The 22,477-nt window shown below is 41.6% G+C and overlaps 1 protein-coding gene across 2 annotated transcripts; it reads right to left on the minus strand.

Annotated features, from left to right (window-relative positions):
• Window positions 1-1,904: 1,904 nt before the first annotated feature.
• MARVELD2 (MARVEL domain containing 2) lies at window positions 1,905-22,015 on the minus strand. 2 transcript variants are annotated; one of them, XM_080804593.1, is made up of 7 exons: window positions 21,696-22,015; window positions 20,086-21,255; window positions 17,760-17,795; window positions 8,249-8,397; window positions 7,849-8,020; window positions 4,326-4,376; window positions 1,905-3,719 (listed from the first exon to the last, which is right to left on the minus strand). In XM_080804593.1, the coding sequence occupies exons 2-7, from the start codon at window positions 21,238-21,240 to the stop codon at window positions 3,597-3,599; spliced, it is 1,686 nt and encodes a 561-aa protein (XP_080660719.1). In that variant the 5' UTR covers window positions 21,241-21,255; window positions 21,696-22,015; the 3' UTR covers window positions 1,905-3,596. The 2 variants fall into 2 exon arrangements, with proteins under 2 accessions (XP_080660719.1, XP_080660720.1); XM_080804594.1 differs by lacking the exon at window positions 21,696-22,015 and adding an exon at window positions 21,655-21,692.
• Window positions 22,016-22,477: the final 462 nt, after the last annotated feature.

Raw genomic sequence — 22,477 nt, forward strand, 5'->3', positions numbered from 1 at the left:
AGCCTGATGTGGGGCTCAATCCCAGGACCATGGGGTTGAAGCTGAAGGCAGACCTGAGCTGAAGGCAGACACTCAACGAACTGAGCCACCCAGGTGATTCCCCCGCCCCTGTTTTAATTTGTACAACAGTTTCATCAGGTAATAATGGTATCATCATGTCACAGATAAGGAGACTGATGCTTACAGAGGTTCAACGGTCAAGATCACACAGCAAGTAATGGAGTCTGGGTTGTGATGAGCTCAAAAGTCCACCTTCTCCGCCTGCTGGGCTACACCAACTCTCCTACCTTCTGACCGCTCCCAGCTTCTCTAGTATAGGAGAGTAGCTCTGCAGAGGCTGGTGTGGCCTCTCAGTTACTCTTCTTTAAAAACATATTTAAGGTATTAGACAATTTAAAAATGACTATATGTATCATAAAAAGACTAGAAGGATATGTTCCAAACAGTATATACTGCCAGGGCATGGAACTGATAGCAGTGGGACTTTTATTTACTTATTTTTAAAGTACTCTGCCCCCAACATGGTGCTTGAACTCACAATCCCAAGATGAAGAGTCACATGCTCTACTGAATGAGCCAGCCAGACACCCCAATAGTGTTGGGACTTTTATTTTCTAAGCTTTTATACTTAACTAGTTGTTTTTTCTTAAAATTTTTTTCTGGGGCGCCTGGGTAGCTCAGTGGGTTAAAGCCTCTGCCTTTGGCTCAGGTCATGATCCTGGGGCCCTGGGATCGAGCCCCTCATCGGGCTCTCTGCTCAGCGGGGAACCTGCTTCTCCCTCTCTCTCTCTGCCTCTCTCTGCCTACTTGAGATCTCTGTCAAATAAATAAATAAAATCTTTACAAAAATTTTTTTTCTGTAATAGTTTTCTTTTTTTAAAAGATGAGAATCAGAAAAAAAATTATAGATTTTTCCTATATTGTCTATCTTTTGAACACTGGTGCTTATCAGTATCAGGTTCAGTACACAAACCATTTCTAGAGATGCACATAACAGAAACGTGTACTTTGTCACCAAGCCCTGGCCTTCTCACTCAGATATCCCCTTAGACAATAGCCCCGGGTTCTTGGCTTCACCATCTACTGGGTCTCCAATGCTAGAACAGTATCTGGCCGACAAAAGCATTTGGCACAGAACTGGCAAATGCATGACTGAAGAATATGTACTTTCTTCTAAGTTTTAGATATACTGACATATTCTCCTATTAAGTTTCAAATTAGGATACATGTTGAAGTCATCTGGAAAAAGGAAAATGTACAGGGAAATATCTTTGCTTCCAGATGTCACAACTTTGCTACAGGTGGCTGTTACAGGTTGAATAGTATCCTCCCCCTGGAAAAAAAGTTCTAACCTCTGGTACACCAAGAATGTGATGTTACTTGGAAACTGGGTCTTTGCAGGGGTAATTAGTTAAGATAAGGTCACAGATGAGAGGGTGGGTCCATAATCCAATATGACTGGTGTCCTGATAAGAAGACAGCCAAATGAAGCCTGAGACACAAGGAGAAGGCAGTGTGAAGGCAGAGGATTGGGGTGAGGACTGGGGTGATAAACACACAAGCCAAGGAACGTCAAAGATTGCCAGCAAACCACCAAAAGCTAAGAAGGATTTCCCTACTGGTTTCAGAGAGAGTATGGCCCTGCTGACATCTTGACGTCCACCTGCAGAACTGTGAGACAACAGATTTCTGCTGTTGTAAGCCACTCAGCTTGTGGTACATGGTGGCCTTGGCTTTGAATTTTTGCAAATAATGGGGGAGGAGGAAACTGTCACCTGAACATCATGACCTACAGGTTTTCAATGACTTTCCAGTTTGTTTTCTGATAATGGAAAATATTTTCAAGAACATGCCCAGTCAACACAGGAATGCTAGAAAAACAAACAATGAAGGGCACACAGAAAAAACAAGTAGTTGAAATTTTAATAAGCCTAGGTACTGACATGAGAAATTTTAAAAGTTAGTGTTACAACATTGGTTTTCAAAGATTAACATTTAAATTACAGTAAAATTAAGTTTCACAAAGTTAAATTTTTTAACACCTCATTTCACTATGAATCTAACTCCTTACGATCCATCAAAATGGTATTATTTCATGGTTTGTTTGTTTTTTTCCCTTTTTTAAAGCACTGGTGTGCTTCTTAAGCAAAATGTTAACATGGGACCCTAACATATAAAACAGAAAGTGAGGCTGTTCCAGTTAAGGGGGGGCTTTGAGAGGGGCCTCACACTTCCCTAGGTGTCACCTCTTGAGACACGCAGGGTATCTCGGAGTAAGCATACTCTGGGAGCCACGGTATTAAAATAGTAACAATAAACACTAAATAAGATTTCAAAGATAAAGAAAAACAAGGAAGTCCATTCAGTATCCAACGCTTTTGAAGGCTCTGCTTTTCCACATGCTTTTCTTTGGTTTCATTGCTTTAAGAAAATTGTCTGAACATTACTTGTTCAAATGGCAGCTATGGTGTACTTCTGCACCCAGGAAACTTGCCATAGGACAGACGCTGCTGAATAGGATCCAGGAGCAATGACTTCTTAAAAACATGTGTTTAGGTAGTCCATTGTTCATACTACTAAAAATAAAACACTTCTCATGAACAAAGCCCCACAGCCAAGAGAGTGGTTGGGAAGATGAAGCATCACAGTAAATCGAAAGGAGATTCTAAACAAATGTAGGGTCATGGGGCCTTAGCCAACAGGGCAGAAGAGGCAACAGGGATCACACAATCCTGGCACCGGGCTGGGCTGTGGGGAGGCGGACCTCTGTGCACAGTGATAGTGATTCATGATAGGAAGGGTATGGTGGACCCCAGTGGCCACAGAACCACAGGGAAGCACCTGCTTAAGGCTACATGTGGTAAGAGTTATTAATGGCAAAAAAAGGAAACCCATTAGACAGGTGGGCCTTCTGGTTAACTGGTTGAGCGTGCTCAGTAAGAACCTTCCCTTGACAGTGTGTTCACATCACAATCACTTCTACAGACCGCATGTGCTAATGGGCTGTGTTTAACGTGCTGCAGTCTCTTCTAAGTGCTTTACAAACATTACTTATTTCAGCCTCACAACAAGCCTACAAGGTAGGCACTACTGTTAGCTCCACTTGTGCAGATGAGAAAATAGGCACAGAGAGATATGGCAACTTGCCTGAGATCCTAAGACTTGGAAATGTTGATCCTGGATTCAAGGCCCTTTCAAGAGAAGGCAGGACGCCTTGGCTCGGAAGACAAACATGTCCTAGAGAAACCCCAGAAGCCGGCCTGAGTTAAAAAGAAGAAAACAGCCCCAGAATGATGCTCTGTGTGCTCATCACACTGTGAGGATAGGACCTCTAAACAACTTTTACCTCTAACAGGTTAAATATAAAGTGTGCACAGATGGACACCGCATTTCTTCCATTCTGAGTAAAGGTCCTTGGTAAATCTGGACTTGTTTTGAAATGTCTGAAGTGAAGTCATACTATAATAGCATGGCAGACCAACTAAACCAACAAGAAGCCGATGCAGAAAGCACATGCTTCTCTATCACAGACTAGCATGGAAAAAACAGTAAATAAATATTAAGTTTAACATTAAAAAAGTGGTTTCAAATAAGGTTTAAGAATAACCTTGCACATTCCAGTTCATTACTTTATCATATTCTTGAATTCTTTGCTTTATGTGAGAAAGTTTATTCTTCAGATAATCACAGCGTTCTTTTTTTTCCAGAAATGTGGGATCCTGGAAAAGAAACACAACCAATATTTTCATTTCTAGTTTCCTCAGAGAAGAACACAGAAACGTATTATCACCCAGAAAATGACCCTTCATAGCAGATTTCTTGCAACAGATTTTAAAATCTTCCTAAGAAGAATAGCAGCTCCTTACATTTTTAAAGATGATTTTATTTTTTAGAATACTTTCCATTTCATAGCAAAATTGAGTGGGAAATACAGAAAGCTGAGAACTTTAACTTCAATAGTTTAAAATATATTAAAGAGCAAATTAATAAGTACAGAAAAGATTAACAGTAGCTCTCTCCAGCCTCTACTGTGCAATTAAGGATGGAATGAAAAATGTAAAATGACTTTTTTGTTTGAAGGAAATGTCAGTGAAAAGTCCTATATTGGTGCTCATTTCTCTAGGTTCCTAAAAACCAGGTTGTAATGTGTTCACGACAGAGAGGAGAAGAAAAGGCGTTCAGGAGCCACTCCTGTTCTCTAGTAAGTAGCATCTGAAAAACTATTTAAAAAGAGCTACTTTAGCTGGAAGAATCTAAGGTCTGTCAGCTGTCACCACTGTACGTGCATACGAATATACTCTGAAGAAGAAAATGGGTTTACTCACATTCTTTTTTTTCTTAAACTCTTCATGGATTCTTGAAATTCTCTCACGTTCCTAAAAATAATATATTGTACACTTGAATTAAAACACCTGCATTTACTCAAATCATATCTCAAGAATATCTAAGTACACTGGGAATTTGAACAGAAAATAATTTTTATCTAAGACTATAATGAAAGTATTCACACACTAAAATTCGATTTACTGGACAAAGATTAGAAGGCTTCCTGCCTGCCACACACATTGGAGTCTAGGGGTGAACAAGAGAGGAAGGCCCCGCCCTCATGAAACCAGCACCGAGTCCTAGGGCCACTACACGGCAGCTGTCTAGCCTGGGCAACCTGTTGGTCCCAGGACTCTGTTACGTTCCTGGCAACCCCAAGTTTGTGAGAAGGTTCACATATTTGAAATGACCCTGGTAAAGTGCTTGGTATGTAATAACCACATTACACAGTGGGATTAAGAGGTTGAGATTATTTGACTTTCAAAAATAACTAAGTAAGCTTCCTTCTAACTAAGAATGTATTTATAACAAATACGAAATTTGTTAAACTGAACAGTCTATCCAAGGGGAACAGGTTACTAGGGCAATTTATCCATGTAAAACCTGTGCTTTAGAGTTGTCAGATACCATAAATCCAATAAGTAAAATAGGAAAAATAATATTTGTAGTTCTAAAAGCCCTCCCTGAGAACATTTCTCATCACCCACCCACATTCTTTTTGCGACCTATTCTAAATCTTTCGTGCCTTTTGCAGGAGTGTCATTTGTGCTTTGATTGTTTGCCAGCATTGAGGTGACCGGCTAATTTAGTTGTCACCTGTCTGAAGAGGGCCTGGACTGGGAAGAAACCAGCTGCTGGGGCCAGCGGTGCGGTGAGGGTGATGCAGGCTGAGATAAGAATGGCAAAACCTATCCTAGAGGCTGTCAGAAAAATGGAACTTTAGGGACACCTGGGTGGCTCAGTGGGTTAAGCCTCTGCCTTTGGCTCAGGTCATGATCCCCGGGTGCTGGGATTGAGCCCCGAGGGCTCTCTGCTCTGCAGGGAGCCTGCTTCCCCCTCTCTCTCTGCCTTCCTCTCTGCCTACTTGTGATCTCTTCTCTCTCTTTGTTAAATAAATAAATAAAATCTTAAAAAAAAAAAAAGAAAAATGGAACTTTAGACAGTGAGGACCAGATTATTTTGAGCAATATTCTTATTTTATAGGCGTAGAAAAGTCATGTGATCATTTCTCAAGGGCACACAAGCAGGTCCATGAGAAAACTATCGCTCCAAACCAGACCGCTGGGCTTTTGAACACCACCCTGGGGACCTGTCAGGAAACCAACAGGCCTTCCCTCTGACTCCCGCCCACAGCAAAGCTCAGTCTGTGGCTGATGAGAAGTTAACTTTTGTGATACAATTAATATTTCTACTTTAGGGACTTAAGGAGACATGGAGACTAACAGTGGCCTTGTCATTTGGCTACTTACTTACCATGCTCTGTACAAACCACGGGAAACAACTACTGTTAATACTGTACAGAAATATCACGGGAGGACCCAGTCTCAGTCCCTACTATAATCAGGTCCTTCCCATCCACCAGGTGCAGACTCAATTGGCAGAGCCCTTACCCATTCACACAAAGCCATAAACCAGAGCCCACTGGGTCTAGGCTCAACGACGACATGACTAGACTGCTCAGCATCCTATCTGTCAGCCAGCTTGCTCTTCCCAGCCTGTGCTGACACAGTCTCCAGAGGCCTGCTCAATCCTTCCTGCCCTCCTTCGAGGGCCTATAAAATTGGGCATCCTTCTTGGACCTCTGGACCCTGTTTGTCTTTCAAATGGAACCAAGTGACCCTTGACCTGCAATATTTGCGGGATTTTTCCTGCTTCCTGGTACTGGCACCTCCTAGAAAACACCATTCCTTTGCTCCAGGAGTGGGAAAAGTTACTACACTGGACATTTTGGCTTCGCGAGCTCATAATTATAACTGATTTAAATGTACACTTAATAGTCTGTGGTCAAAACAAAGATGCCTAGTCCTTACAGATCACAGGAGCAGAATACACATATATAAAATATATGTTAGTTATATATATACATTAACTTGCTTGACATTTGTTAAAAATGCTGTGAGTTTTAAAAACTTGAATTATAGGGGCGCCTGGGTGGCTCAGTCAGTTAAGCATCTGCCTCTGGCTCAGCTCATGATCCCGGGCTCCCGGGATCAAGCCCCACATCAGGCTCCCTGCTCAGCAGAAACCCTCCTTCTCCCTCTCCCTCTGCCTGCCATTCCCCCTGCTTGTGTTCTCTCTGTGTGTCAAACAAAGAAATAAAAATCTTTATCAAAAATTTTGAATTATACAAATAATAGCTTAGACTAATACACAGTCTTTTAAAAAGTTAGGATATTACAGATAAATGTTCAGAGCATTACTCATAACAGCCAAAAAGTGGAAAAAAACTGAAATGTTCATCAGGTGATAAGTTGATAAAGAAAATGTGGTACATACAATAAATATCACAGATAGGAATGAAATACTGAATCTTGCTACAATATAAATGAACCTTAAAAATGTTATGAAAAGCCAGATGCAAAAGGCCACATATTACATCATTCCATTTATAGAAAATGTTCAAAATAAGGAACTCTAGAGAGAAAGTACATTAGTAGTTGTCAGTGGTGGGAGAGGGGTAGGGATGGGGAATATGTGCTGATGGGTATGGGGTTTCTTGCTGGAGTGATGACAATGTTCTGGAATTAGGGGGTACTAATGGTTATACAACTTTGCGAATGTACTAAAACCCTGTGAATTGTTCAGTCTAAAAGGATGAATTTTATGGCATGTGAATTGTGTCTCAATAAAAAATGTACATCTGATAAAAAGTGCCACGGATTATCAGGGCATCCTGATTTCAGAAATATTAAAATGTGACACTCCCTCCCCACCCCCGCCCAAACTCCAGAACCTTACAGAAAGTGACTGAGTCCCTGGTGACTGCTGTGACTCTTCCCTATCTCCTGCTGTCACGATCACGGTTATCCGTATAATGTGTGGATGTGTGTGCCCAGCGGCTCAGATCTACTCTGCCGTTACGCACTGTGCTCTTTGGATCTGGGGTGCTCGTGGCTTGGCCGTCACTTACCCCTGGAGAATCTGGAGAATGCATGAACCCTGGTTGCTCCCCTACACCCTGCCCACACCTTTGTGAATAAATCTTTTTCGAATTGTCTCAGTTTGAGTGTGCCATCGGTCTCCTTTAAGACCCTGATGGATTCAGTATGTATTTTAGGAAAATTTATATTTTGCCTAAGAAAATAAAATGATTGTTTTATAACTTTAATAATTGAGAGCAAAAGATACAAAACTATATAATGTGAATTATAATCCTGACTAGTGCCCTTGAAGACCTCAAATGACTTTCCAAGACATAGACAGCAGATGGACATGGTGATTATGGCTGCCCCACATTCACGTGAAGGTCGGATTTTACCCTTCCTTTCTCAGGGCCCCTCCCAGGCAGCTGCAGGCACTGACCTGTTGGTTTTCTGAACAACGAGGCAATCTGCTCATCACTGCATCTAGCTCGTCGAACTTCCTCAAGACGGCCTGGACTTCTGCAGAGAGCTCTTTGTACTCTGAAAACTGGTCTTGGAAAACAGCTTTGTAGCGTTCTCGTTCATCTTCTGTCTGAATCACAGGGTATTTTCTGATGGAAAAAATTAACCAACGTTGTGACTTTTTCACTGAAAACAGGCTGAACGGAAAATCAGCCTAGCTTATTCCTCACTGACCACGCTGTATCTTCAATTCAATATCCTACCTCTCCAGGAACAAACTGTTTAAATATAAATGTTGTCAAGCAGAGAGCATGAACTTGGAGACAAATGGGATCTCTCCATTTCTGCCTTGAAGAAGGATTTAAACAGACACTCACGCGACATAGTCAGGCATCACAATAGGCTTAGGGATGTGGCCTGCAGGGATGTGCCCACTCAGAAGTTCGGGTTTCATTTTTGTTGGTCTCAATTCTTTGACATTAACTTCTTGGTCTCTCTGTCTGTCACCACCAGTGGCCATATCACACTACAGTATGGGAGAAAAAGAGGATTTATTTGCAAACAGAGGTGGAGGAAGAGGGAAAAAAAAAAAAAAACCCACATGAATTTATGTTAGAAGAAAATGGTGGGGAGAAGCAGGGGGAAGAAAAGTAGAAGCAGCAATTAACATTTCACTTGAGAACTGCATGTTTTATAGTCACAAAATTGTCTGAATGTCTTTGTAATAGCTAAGGGGAACCACACTGAGGTACAGGAGTGCATGACAGATAAAACCATTGTGTGTATATTAAATGTGGATGATGAAATACTAAATGTAGGGTCTTAAGTACTTTATTTAGGTTGTATACCCCAACTATAAAACAATACAAACTGCAGGGCACCTGGGTGGCTCAGTGGGTTAAGCCTCTGCCTTCAGCTCAGGTTGTGGGATCAAGTCCCACACTGGGCTCCCTGCTCAGTAGAAAGCCTGCTTCTTCCTCTGCCCCTTCCCCAGCTTGTGATCTCTCTCTCTCATTCTCCCTCTCAATAAATAAATAAATAAATAAAATCTAAAAAAAAAAAAAAAAATACAAAATGTAGTTCAAAATAAGAAATTCAGGGGAAAATATGGAATAAGGCTACTTAAATAGAAAGAGAAAAAATGTCCTGGGGAACTTGAGATGAATCAGCCACAAGTAGCCAGCACTTAGGTCGGAAAGGGAGATGAGTTACATTGTTTTCACTGCCTGAAAAGGAAAGCAAGCAAACCCAGAGGAAAGGTGGTGAAGGCCTTTCAGCTATCCATGAGTTCTGAACCTGTGGCTCCTTGTTTTAAGTCACCCTGGTTTCTCAACTGGAAAGTTCTCAGAAGTCTTTAGCAAAAAATGGTACATTCAAAAGAGGAGAAGTAGCACAAGATGAAATGACCTGGAGAGGAAGTAGCTCTAAAGTATGACGTAAGGAAGCAGGGGTGTCAATGCCCAGGGAAACCCACTCTGGAATGGGCAGGCTCACATGGACTCGCAGCTTTAGGGAAAGACTGTTCCGTGGCCCCAGGGGGCAGGGCCCACAACACGGACCACAGTGGTGAGGTGGGTGGATGCCAGGAGAGGGGTTTCCATTTTACACGGGAACCAGCAAGGTTCAGAGGTTAAGTAAATTTTCTAGGGCATCAGAGCTGGGAAGTGGAAAAGCCACAATTAAAACCCTGAACTTTTGGGGGGGCACCTGGGTGGCTCAGTCTGTTAAATGTCTGACTCCTGATCACACAGCTCAGGTCTTCATCTCAGGGAGCCTACTTGAAACAAACAGGGGCATCTGAGGGGCTCAGTCAGTTGAGGGTCTGCCTTCGGTTCAGGCTGTGATTTTGGGGTCCTGGAATCGAGTCCTCAGTTGGGCTCCCTGCTCAGTGGGGAGTCTACTTCTCCCTTTGCCTCTCCCCCTTCCCTGCTCCTGCTCTGTCTCTCAAAAAACAAACAAACAAACAAAAAACAACAACATAACTTTTCGGCTTATTGATGCTTTAAATGACTAACAAGAGGAAGGTTTACTTAAATGCATACCGTTCAATCCTAAAGTGCCCTGCAATTCTGGTAGCTAGAAACCTAGAAATGGTTGATTTCTCATTACAGCAGTCAGTCCCCCCTCCACTGGGCCCCTGGGACTTTGGCATACACTTGTTGAATTAAACTTCCTGAACTAAACTGAGAGCAGCTCAGGAGGGCTCCCACTTGGCTGAAAACAAACTACAACACATTTTTTTTAAAAAGATTTTGTTTATTTATTTGATAGAGAGAGATCACAAGTAGGCCAAGAGGCAGGCAGAGAGAGATGGGGAAGCAGGCTCCCCGCTGAGCAGACAGCCCCATGCGGGGCTCGATCCCAGGACCATGGGACCCTGGGACCATGACCTGAGCTGAAGGCAGAGGCTTAACCCACTGAGCCACCCAGGCGCCCCAACTATAACACATTTTAAAACTTTGCTCTTTCTCTTGCCAGGCAGAGCTTTAAAATCCTTTTGTTTCCTGATTCCCCTATCTCTGAGGCTATGTCTGAGGTGTGGCTTAAGATTACCTCATCCTAAAAATCACCAGCTTTTAACTCCCCAAACAGCACAGACCACGCATTGGTGGGTGAGGCAGCTAACCAACCCTGCGGGAGGGTTGTGCAGAGGAGAAGGGCTGCCCACAGCACCCAGGAGAAGGCTGGAAGTGGAACCAGATGGCCTTGGTGCAAGAGGCATGCTGGCCACTGGGTCCCAAACAGCAAGGATCCCAGTAAGGAGCAGGAAACTCCCAAGGAAAGGAGACTAAGCAGAAGTATTTCAGGGAACACCTTCTGAGGTTAGTATTTATTCTCCTTTTTCTCTACTTTTTAAGAAGCCATTTCTTCAAATGAATGAATTCTTACCTGTTTGATCTTGATAATGAATGACAGTATTAAAAAGAGGGGAACAGGGACCCCTGGATGGCTCAGTCAGTTAAGCGTCTGCCTTCAGCTCAGGTCATGATCCTGGAGTTCTGGGACTGAGTCCCCATCAGGCTCCGTGCTCAGTGGGGAGCCTGGTTCTCTCTTCCTCTTTCTCCCACCCCCCACACCCTTGCTTGTATTCTCTCTCTCTCAAATAAACAAATAAAATCTTAAAAAAATAAAATGAGGAGAAACTTTTTTGGCTTAAATAAATGGATCTCTATTTCATGGCCTCCCTCTTTAGCTTCTAAATAGTTAACAACCCATTTGTCACGCTGCTGTCTGAGGGGGACCCTGGCTGATGGAGCCTCTATGGATAACGCTGACCCTTCAGAGCTTAGCAGCAGCCCCAGGTGTCAAGCTCAGATTTCCGGGTCAAAATCATAAATTCTGCCCAGGTAGAATTTTTTTCCCTAGGTTAAGTTTTTTAAGCAGGAACTATTCATTTTCCTTACTTGCACATCCCTAATTCAAAGATTCACTTTTTATTTAAAAAGGAAGCTTTAAGAAGTCAGCATATTTTCAGACTATTTCATCTGCTTTAAATTATTATATTTTTAAGATTTTATTTATTCAGGGCGCCTGGGTGGCTCAGTGGGTTAAAGCCTCTGCCTTCGGCTCAGGTCATGATCCCAGGGTCCTGGGATCGAGCCCCACGTCGGGCTCTCTGCTCAGCGGGGAGCCTGCTTCCTCCTCTGTGCCTGCTTCTCTGCCTACCTGTGATCTCTGTCTGTCAAATAAACAAATAAAATCTTAAAAAAAAAAAAAAGATTTTATTTATTCATTTAACAGACAGAGATCACAAGTAGGCAGAGAGGTGGGTAGAGAGAGAGGAAGGGAAGCAGGCTCCCTGTTGAACAGAGAGCCTGACACGGGGCTTGATCCCAGGACCCTGAGATCATGACCCAAGCTGAAGGCAGAGGCTTTAATCCACTAAGCCCCCCAGGTGCCCCTAAATGTTTCTGTTTTTAATACTCTTAAAATTTTCTTTCACTGTATTTGGGTGAGGTTCACTAAACCTCACTGAACACCAATTCAGAAAACCTTACTGAGGAAAAAAAAATCTGAAAGTACACCTAAGACGAACAATCAAAACCTCATTAGGCTCTTATTAGAAGGCTGTGTTTGGCTCCAGCCCTGGGACACACCATTCTCAGTATTCCTGGCGACAAACACAGGGCCCCAGGTTTCATAGGACCTTTCTTTGCTTCTAGTAAAAAAAACCGAGTCTCTGTCAGCAAATAACAGAAAAGCTTTATTGTGAGGCAAGATTAAGTAATTAAGCAATGGGGTAAGTAATGCTATGGTTACAATTACTAAGCTTTTCAAATTAAAAAATGCACTGATGAGGAGGGTGGGGGTAGGCATAATGGGTGAAGGTGAGGGGGAGGTCCCTTTCCAGTTAACTTATTCAAGGCGATGAAAGGCACAGCATAAGGAATACAGTCAAGGTGACAGTGTTGTTTGGTGACATGGCAGCTACACTGTGATGAGCACAGCATAAGTGTATAGAGAAGTTGAATCACTACATTGTACACCTGAAACTAATGTAACATTGTGTGTCAACTAACTTCAATTTAAAAAATGCTTTAGACAAAAATGGACTTAATATGCTACCAAGTTAGAAATAGTGTGCAGGGCGCCTGGGTGGCTCAGTCAGTTAAGCGTTTGCCTTCAGCTCAGGTCATGATCCCCAGGTTCTGGGACCAAGCTCCATGTCTCCTTGCTCAGCGGGAGGACTGCTTTTCCCTCTCCCACTCCCCCTACTTGCGTTCCCTCTCTCACTGTCTTTCTCTGTCAAATTAATAAATAAAATCTTAAAAAAAAAAAGTGTGCACTTGTCCAAATACTAAGTCTCTCCCTCTGAGCACACCATGCACTGATGCAGGGGCCGTGATCTCAAACCCACACTACCACCTTCAACGTTCAGGTTAGATTCTGACTTTTCTAGCTTGGAAAAAAACCTGTCCAGCACTTAGGGATTTATTAGAATTTGTTTATGTCTCTGTTTGATCTTACTTTATGTCTGTATATTTCTTTTTAAAAATGATCTTATTGGGCGCCTGGGTGGCTCAGTGGGTTAAGCCTCTGCCTTCGGCTCAGGTCATGATCTCAGGGTTCTGGGATCGAGTCCCGCATCGGGTTCTCTGCTCCACAGGGAGCCTGCTTCCTCCTCTCTCTCTCTCTGCCTGCTTCTCTGCCTACTTGTGATCTCTCTGTCAAATAAATAAATAAAAATCTGTTTTTTAAAAAAAATAAAATAAAAAAAAAAATAAAAATGATCTTATTTGCTTTTCAAAAAGTGTATTTGTTAAAATACAAAATAAAAAGTTACAGTGTAGTAAATAGTTCCAAACAGGGGACAGGAAACTTATATTCAGAGAGGGTAAGTAACTTCTTCAGAATCACAGAGCTAGTAGTAATGAAATTCAGATTTGCCTGATTCCAAGCTTTATTTTGTCTTCATCATACTACACTGCCTCTCCTGTGGTAGCCTGCCAATTCTTCCCTACCAAGAACTGGGAAAGAAGCAAGTGAAAATCAATGAGAAATTGGAAATCCAGCCTTTCCTAAATGTTTCTAGTAGCTAAGTCTAATAGAGATTCCCCAATTGAGTCACAGGATTCCCTCCCAGAGGTTTGCCTCTAGAATATACCTGAATGTGGATCCACTGTGATTCACTTCCCAGAGAAAGGGCCCTGTGAAAAGGTGCCCTCTGCATTCGGCTCCCGTATCTTGAAAGAGTTTAAGTTAAACGGATTGGTAGGATTTTCAAAGGAGCCCTATGAATGGGTGTTCTAACTCCACTAAGATTATTCCTGACTATTCCAGGACCTCTCGGGAGCCGGGAACCTACAACAGACCCCGGACATGCCCGGTACCAGCCTTCTAGGGCAGCCTGAATGGGGTACCCTAGCACTTGCTGGCAGAGCTCCCTAATCCTGTCCTACCTGTACAGTCCGCTTCAGCCACATTCTCACCAAACAATCATGCTGACCACCCTCATTGCATTCGGGGCAACTTCCCCAATTCAGCCAGGCCTTTCAGGTTGACTCTACTCTGCGCTTAAACAATTGGAAAATCCCATTACCTCAAAGGGAGTGGTGAGGAAGCCCATAAATTCCACCATGGCAAAGAATGACTACCATTGCCACATCACTGCCACATTGCAGCCCCATGAGACAGTCCTGTCTCGTGGACTGAACAATCAGCATCTGCAAAATGTACACCACTGTTAACCTCCACAAAGCAAACAGATTCTTAAGTCCCTGAGGATGATCAGAAACATACTTCCTAATGCTAACACTGACTTGCTTACCCCTGATATCAGAGTATGCTATCACCTGTTCCCACGACTGCCAACTTTTTTTTTTTTAAAGATTTTATTTATTTATCTGACAGACAGATCACAAGTAGTCAGAGAGGCAGGCAGAGAGAGAGGAAGGGAAGCAGGCTCCCCGTTGAGCAGAGAGCCAGACTCGGGGCTAGATTCCAGGACCCCGAGATCATGACCTGAGCCAAAGGCAGAGGCTTTAACCCACTGAGCCACCCAGGTGCCCCAAGACTGCCAACTTTTAGAAAGTGAATTTCCTTATATAGAAGTTTTTAGACCCCTTTTCCATTATAAAACAGCTGTGTAACCCTGACCCATCTTCTACACTAAAGTCTTTTAAACTTGATATTTTCCATGTAGTGAGCATTATTTTAGGACTCTCACCAGGCTGTGATGCAGCCATGATGGTCATTCCTGGCCAGGGTAGGGTTCATGAGTCTCCCCATCAGTCCCTCTGAGGGAGCAGGATTTACAGAAGAGTTAAAGCAGTACTGGCAATCTGGAATAAGAGTATTGGTAATAATCAGGCCAAACCACTCTCATGACTCCCAACTGGGAAGAGTGCTCTCTTCGTTTGGTCAAGGTCACTAACACTGGAAGGCAGCCCATAGGGTAAGTTAGGGAAGCTGCTCTTAAATCTCAAAGGACCAGTGTTATTAATTATTTAAGCATTAGCTCTACATTGCTTATGTCAATTTTATTTGAAGTATTTATTAATTTAATTTGTTAAAAACTTAAACATTTTTGAATAGGTAATATGTATATACATGACATATAATTCAAACATCCAATAGGGTATATAATGAAAAGTAAGTCTCCCTCTCTCCTTGTCTTCCCACAGTTAGGCAGTGGCCCTCCTAAAGGTAACTACTATCTACCTAGCTATTTATCTATCTATGTAACAGTTTAAAAGTGAGCATCCATTTCGCTTACTGTGACTGCACCACTGAGTTAAGAAGTCTAACTGAAATACACATCCTGAAAGCAATAATAAATAAATATTTAAAGCAAACAGACAAAGGAATTAGGAAGTGAAAACAAAGTACAATAAAAGCAAATTAAAAGCCACAGGCACAGAATCATGTGTGTGACTAACTCTATGAAGAATGTTTCAAGTGCATAGGTTTGTAGCACTTAGGTCCATGCTGCAAGAGGAACTCTTCAATAATCTGTAGACCAACCAATCCCCGCCTCATTTATCCCATGCCTGGTTAGTCAGGGCTGCTCAAGTATCTCATGGTTTCTAAAGATTTATGGATCCTGTTAAGATGCAATGGTAGACTGCAATTCAGATGACTTAACATACATGTCAGAAGTAATTTAAGGCAACTGACCCACTAAAATCTGTGGCTAATTACAGATCCCAATTGCTTTGACCAATAACAATGCTGAATTTGAGACATTATCATCCATAAACTGATTTCCCCAGAAGATAGCAGAGAACTCAAATCTCTCCTTTTTTGAGAAACAAATCTTTTTTTCTTTTTTTTAAGATTTTACTTATTTATTTGACAGAGACAGAGAGAGGTCACAAGTAGGCAGAGAGGCAGGCAGAGAGAGAGGGGGAAGCAGGCTCCCCGCTGAGCAGAGAACCCGATGTGGGGCCCAAGAAACAAATCTTTAAGCAACTTCAGTTTTATGGTTCTTGCTCACTCTTTCACATATATACACACTCTACTACCACTCTGTGGTTTTCTTTTTCGCAAGATTTGTAAGCCCCTGGGAAATGGAGATGATGTACCTTGTAGTATCCATATCACTAGCCTACAATCTAATTGGGACATGTTTGTTCAATGAATGAATGATAACACTAATGTATTAATCACAATCCCTTGGACAAAGTGTCATTTGTCCACTTCAGAAATCCCTTACTTTACTGTGAACAAAACATTTTCATATTATATTTGTGTTAAAGAGAATAATGTTTAAAAAAACCTATAAAAGGTATTTTCAAAATGCATGCACTTAAAGGATTTGTATAAATTAGCAACTCAATTAAAAAGTAGACGGGGGGGGGGGCGCCTGGGTGGCTCAGTGGGTTAAGCCTCTGCCTTCGGCTCAGGTCACTATCTCAGGGTCTTGGGATCGAGTCCCACATCGGGCTCTCTGCTCAATGGGGAGCCTGCTTCCCCCTCTCTCTCTGCCTGCCTCTCTGCCTACTTGCGATCTCTGTCAAATAAATAAAATCTTTTTAAAAAATTAAAAAAAAATTAAAAAAAATTAAAAGTAGACAGGATACGAAGAGTAAACAGGGAAGGAAAAGCAAACATAACATGTGAAAAATGGTCAGTCTCACTCCTTAAAAGACAAATGCAAATTATAACTACCTTAGACACCATTTTTCACCTATCAAGTTGACAGACGTCAAAAATTTTCCTAACACTGTGTTGGTCAAGGTGTAAGGAAGACCACAGTGCTCCTGGGAGTGGAACTTGGTAAAACTACCGTTGGGCAACCAGGCAGTCAAAATAAACAAGAGCACCCATACAATGCCGTACTATACAGTTATAAAAAGAGAATGCAGAAGTTCTTTATGAACTAATAAGGAAATGTCTTAGAAATGTATTGTTAAGAGAAGAAAATAAGGGGCATAACAGTGGGTATGGTATGCCAGCATTTGTGTGAAAGGGGGAATAAAGTAAGTGTGTGTGTGTGTGTGTGTACACATTACACATACAAATAATATAAACACATGTCTGAAAGGAAACACAAGGCACTGATAACAATGGTTCCTTCCAAGTGGGAGAGCTGGGAAGCTGAGGCATGAGGTATGAGAGAAGACATTGTATTAGAGACCCATTTAGTTTTGAACCAAGTACATACCACTCCCTTTACAAAGAAACAAATCCAAGGCTGGATTCTCAACTTCTTGCTTAGAAATAATGCCCAATATCTTTAAAAAAGGACTTTTCAATGAGAAAAGATTATGATTATTAAAATATATTAGGTTTTTACATATATGCTATTAAATATAATAACAGCATCTCATTTAATTCTCTCGGCAAATATGTGAGGTAGGAATCAATTTTTTTTTAAGATTAAAAAAATTTTTCTTTTTTTAAGGAATCAATTATTATTCCAATTTTACAGATGAAGAAATCAAGGCATGGAAAGGTAAATATCTTGACTACTGCCTTAGTCAATTCTGGAATAGGTATTTTTTTCCTGCCACAACAAAATTTAACATCTGAAAGCAAGGTGAGAAAAAGAACAGCAAAGAACTTTGAAAAGACTAAAGAAAGTTTGAGAGAATCCCCTGGACTTAAAAAATTTTGACTTAATTTTTTAAATTAAATTTAATTTCATTTTTAATTTAATTTTAAACATAAGAAACAGCTGTTCACTTGCATAATCTTAACTAACAAAATGAAAAGAAGCTAAAAAAACGATAGCACTTACAGTTTTGCCCAACATACACCATGTGCATGTGTAATTTGATCCTTTCATTATGAGAAAAAAAGCTGAAAGTTGAACTAGATGTTCAGTTAGGAACTCAATGTAATAGATACACTTTCACAGACAGATGATCTACTCTGTAGGTAACAGATAAGATAGAAAACATTTAACAAGCTAGACATAAAATACAATGTGAACTTTATTCTTACCATTTTCCTTTTGGATGGCAATGATGGCTCACTTATCTAGAATAAAAAAGAGTGAAAATGATTTTTCAGAGAGGTGTGAGGCTACTTTGTAAATATTTTCATCCACTTGTATTTATAGCCCAATCTCAATTTCACAGACTTGGATTCTCTACTTGACAGATGTTCCCTGCTCATCTGGGTGACTTTGGATGGGCTAGCAAAGAAGCAGAGGAGGTGGGTTAACTGTAACTCCCTGTCTGTCAGGAACACACAGTTAGAGGTACAGACCTAATAGAGACTATTAGGTAAATTGCACTGAATTACCTAGAAGTTTTAATTTATTCTTGGCTCCCACTACCCTGTGCAATTAAATAATTTAAATTGTTATAGGTATAAAATTAATAGAAAAAACCCACAGGCCATTAAAGCCTCTAACTCTTAAGAAATTACAGCAACTGGGACACCTGGGTGGCTCAGTCGTGTCTTTGGCTCAGGTCATGATCCCAGGGTCCTGGGATCGGGCCCCACATCGGGCTCCCCGCTCAGCGGAAAGCCTGCTTCTCCCTCTCCCACTCCCCCTGCTTGTGTTCCCTCTCATGCTATGTCTCTCTCTATCAAATAAGTAAATGAAATCTTAAAAAAAAAAAAAAAAAGTTACAGCAACATACAAAGTGGCACAACCTCCTACATGAGGCTAATTCAAGTCTAATCAACCATCATAAAAAGTCTTATGGGGGGCACCTGGGTGGCTCAGTCCGTTAAGTGTCTGCCTTTGGCTCAGGTCACAATCCCAGAGTCCTGGGATCCAGCACCACATCAAGCTCCTTGTTCACAGGAAGCCTGCTTCCCCCTATCCTCCCTGCTTGTGCTCTCTCTTGCTTGCTCTCTCTCTCTCCCAAAAAAGGAAAAAAAAAGTCTTATGGAAACAAGTTTTGAGAAAGGAGATAGAAATGAATGTTTTATGTTGATAATTATAGTCAGACTCATGTAGAATTTTGAAATGATGTTAAGAAGTCTGTTGACGGGCACCAGGGTGCCTCAATACGTTAAGCATCTGCCTTCAGCTCAGGTCATGATCCCAGGGACTTGGGATCAAGTCTCGCATCGGGCTTCCTGCTCAGCACAGAGTCTACTTCTCTCTCTACCCTCCCCATGTTCATGTTCTCTGTATCACTCTCTCTCTCAAATAAATAAAAAATCTTAACAAAAAAAAAATGGGAAAAGAAAAATGCATAATAAGTTGACTCAAAATTAAGAAAAAATTAATAAGGCATTGTTGGTAGCATAGGTAATTCTACTACACACTTCTCCTTAAAAGAAAACAAAACAGGGGTGCCTGGGTGGCTCAGTTGGTTGAGCGACTGCCTTCGGCTCAGGTCATGATCCCGGACTTCCAGGATCGAGTCCCGTATCAGGCTCCCAGCTCCTTGGGGAGTCTGCTTCTCCCTCTGACCTTCTCCTCTCTCATGCTCTCTCTCAGTCATTCTCTCTCAAATTAAAAAAAAAAAAAAATCTTTAAAAAAAGAAAACAAAACATTAACTCATTTCAGGGTATAATGAAGCTAAAGGAACACATTCTAACATTTTTGCTACTGTTCAAATAAAATAATTTTAAATATGGCTTTTACATAATCTTACCCTCCAGGTATCATTATCATTATTATTATCAATCCTCCTTCTCCTCCTTCTTCTATTTAATTAGTTAAATCCTGGAAATAAAAACAAGTGCCAGGCTCCCATTCTAATTTGGGAACACTCATCTTCCCAAAATAAGAACGAAACATCAAAATGCCTGGGCAAGTTTTCAGAGTATGTTCATTACAACTCAGCCACTCAATACTTAAAAAAAACAAATGTGGTTCACTGTATTCTTACATGACTCTATTTAAGTCACTGGAGAAAAGTGCCACTCATCATAACTTGTAAATGAGCACTTTCCACCTAAAACCTAAAAGTTTTGTTTTTTATTGAGCTTTACCACACTACAGAATCAACCCTGTTCTCAAACTTACTTTAATGAGGAGACAGTCATTGTACTGAAAACGGTATTATTCTTTGTTACAGAAATTTTCCGCTTAAGCATCACAGACATAGCACAGCCGACAAACCATATACCATGTTTCCCATCGGATGCCCACTCGCAATGTTACACATCAGTGACACGCCACAGTGGGTTATCTCACCAAAAGCAGGTCGGATACTGAGCCAGGGCTTTCGAATTTCAGATCACTTAAAAAACAAAAATGGCTTTTATAAAATCTTTGTTTTGACAGCTGTACATATTTAACAAGGGAGAAAATAACAGAAAAAAATTGAAAAATGAATGAAGGATGGTGAAATTCCTTACCTCCTGATGTTCCATCCACTCCCTGTGTCTCCGAGCTGCCTCGTGCCTCCACAACTTTAGGCAAACCAAAGCACTAACGAGATAAACGATCATGGTGACAAACAGGAAGATCATCGCTGCTATCTGTCCTCCTTCCACCCGGCAGAACACCGCATTCATTGGAGTATTAAATAACGGATAGTAGCAGAGTCCACCTCGGTTGGTATCATTCACATACACTATGGCTGCAGCCATATACAAAATAAACAAGGCGACGTTAATTCCAAATTCAGTTAGAGGCCACCAATTAGAATCCAAAAGGATGGTCCGATAATACATGGACATGCCGAGAACCAGAATAATAACGGTGGCGATCCAAGCTAATCCAGCAACCACGAGTACAAAAGGGGTTTTGGGGCCACTATAATAATAGCCCCCGTACGTGCTGCCCAGGCCACCAATGCCTCCCATGCCATAGGGCTGTGAATATCCAAACAGGTTATACCACTCACTGTCCTTGTAAATGTAAGCTGTGACACAAGCAAAGACGCCAGCTCCCAAAAGCAGCTCCACCACACCCAGAATTCGCAGCAGGCCTGCCCACGACTTCATGTAGGAATACCTCAGGTTATACTCTTCCACCTTCTCACTGTACGTTTGGGCTGTCTGTGTGTGTCGGCAGAGGGAACTGTAGGGATCGTGGTGAAACATGGCCTCAGCCTCTTTCTGGGAATTAAAGGTTCCTTCTGACCCTCCGCAAGGATCTTTGTAGGAGTTGAGGGGTGAGCGGTGGTTTGGTCTTGCTGGAGAGGCTGGAGGTGAACACTGCACTCCATCCGAGATGTATCTGATGTCCGACACTGGCTTATCCCATCCTGGGTCCTTTTTCTTCCCTCTGAAGAAGTTCTTCCAGGACTCAGGGACAAAGCGCCTTACAGGTTTGAGATCTGGGGCTATGGCCGGCTCCTCTGTGTCACTTGAGTAGAAGTTGGGGCCGAACGGTGGCTGTAACGGGAGAGGGGGTGGTGGCAAGGGATCAGCGCTCACAGCCAGCTCACTGTCACGAAGAGTCTGGAGGGTTCCTATGGTGCCGTCTTGATAGGGTGAGTCCCTGTCCCTTGGGACTTCATCATAGTGTCTGTCCCGATTCCTGGACCTTCCATCATTTGACGACATTTGTGACTTTTATACCTGTGGCCAAGAAGTTAAAGTTATCACTTATGCCTAGCTATTTATTCCTTCAATGATCCTGATTTTATTCACTTAATGGCAGATGATCATATTTAGGAAACCAATATGATCATGTCTAATTATCATATGTAAAAAGGATAATAGAAATATTTTAAACATATACAACATATTAGCCAGGGGTAACATCATCATTCTATATGATTTTAAGGGCAATCAAAATTAAAATCTTAGTTCTGAATTAAAATATTTCTAAGTCTAATTTACCTATGAGCCCTGTGAACAACAAAGTGTGGAAACCATATAAGAAGCTAAATTTTAATAATACAGGATACTAACACATCCCAAGCAGAACCCTTTTCTCAAACGCCTAAATCAAAATATTTAGTAGTTTGAGCATACCGAAGTTTGATGTGTCAGCAAATACTCTTCATTTTCATTACCTCAAATCTCCTTTGGAATGGCCTGGGAGAAGCAGCTCTATTAAATACAGGGACTGAAGAGCCCCTTTCTTTCTTGAATCAGGGAAGTTGGTTTAGGGGAAATTGCTTCTTCCACTCTAAAATATTAATTATTGATATTCAGTTTTAAAAACTGAATTCTCAGAGAAAAAAAAAAAATCACTGAAGGTTAAGATTCCCCAGAAGTACAACACAGAGTAACCATGTGTATCACGTGTAGCACTCTTTCCAGAGGGGCCACCTAAAGGCGATTTGCTGTTGCCATAGCAACACTCAAACAGTATCTCAGAGGTTTGATCCACCTAAAAATAAAGCAGACAAAAAGCACTTTTATTAAACCTGTTGATTTCCTTCACGAAATCAGTGACCTACATGTACACACAAAAAAGGACACTATTCACCAATATAACTACTAGGTTTAAGGCACAATGAATTTCTCCCTCTCATTGCTTATAAACGAGTATTTACTGAAAACTAACTGGACATACAGGACTATACTTGGCACTATGAAGATCTCAAAGTTTAAATGGAGAATCCCACCTCTGTAGTGTTGAACCATTTAGAAGTTCCTCAGGCTTTGGGTGTTTTGTTTTGTTTTGTTTTAAATTGAGAGAGAAAGAGAGCAGAGGGAGAGAGAGAATCTTAAGCAGACTCCATGCCCAGTGCGAGCCTGATGAGGGGCTGGAGCTCATGACCCTGAGATCATGACCTGAGCGGACTGCTTAATGGACCGAGCCACACAGGTACCCTCCTAAGGCTTTGCT

Source organism: Martes martes, assembly GCF_963455335.1.
Source record: "Martes martes genome assembly, chromosome: 5".
Lineage (NCBI taxonomy): Eukaryota > Metazoa > Chordata > Mammalia > Carnivora > Mustelidae > Martes > Martes martes.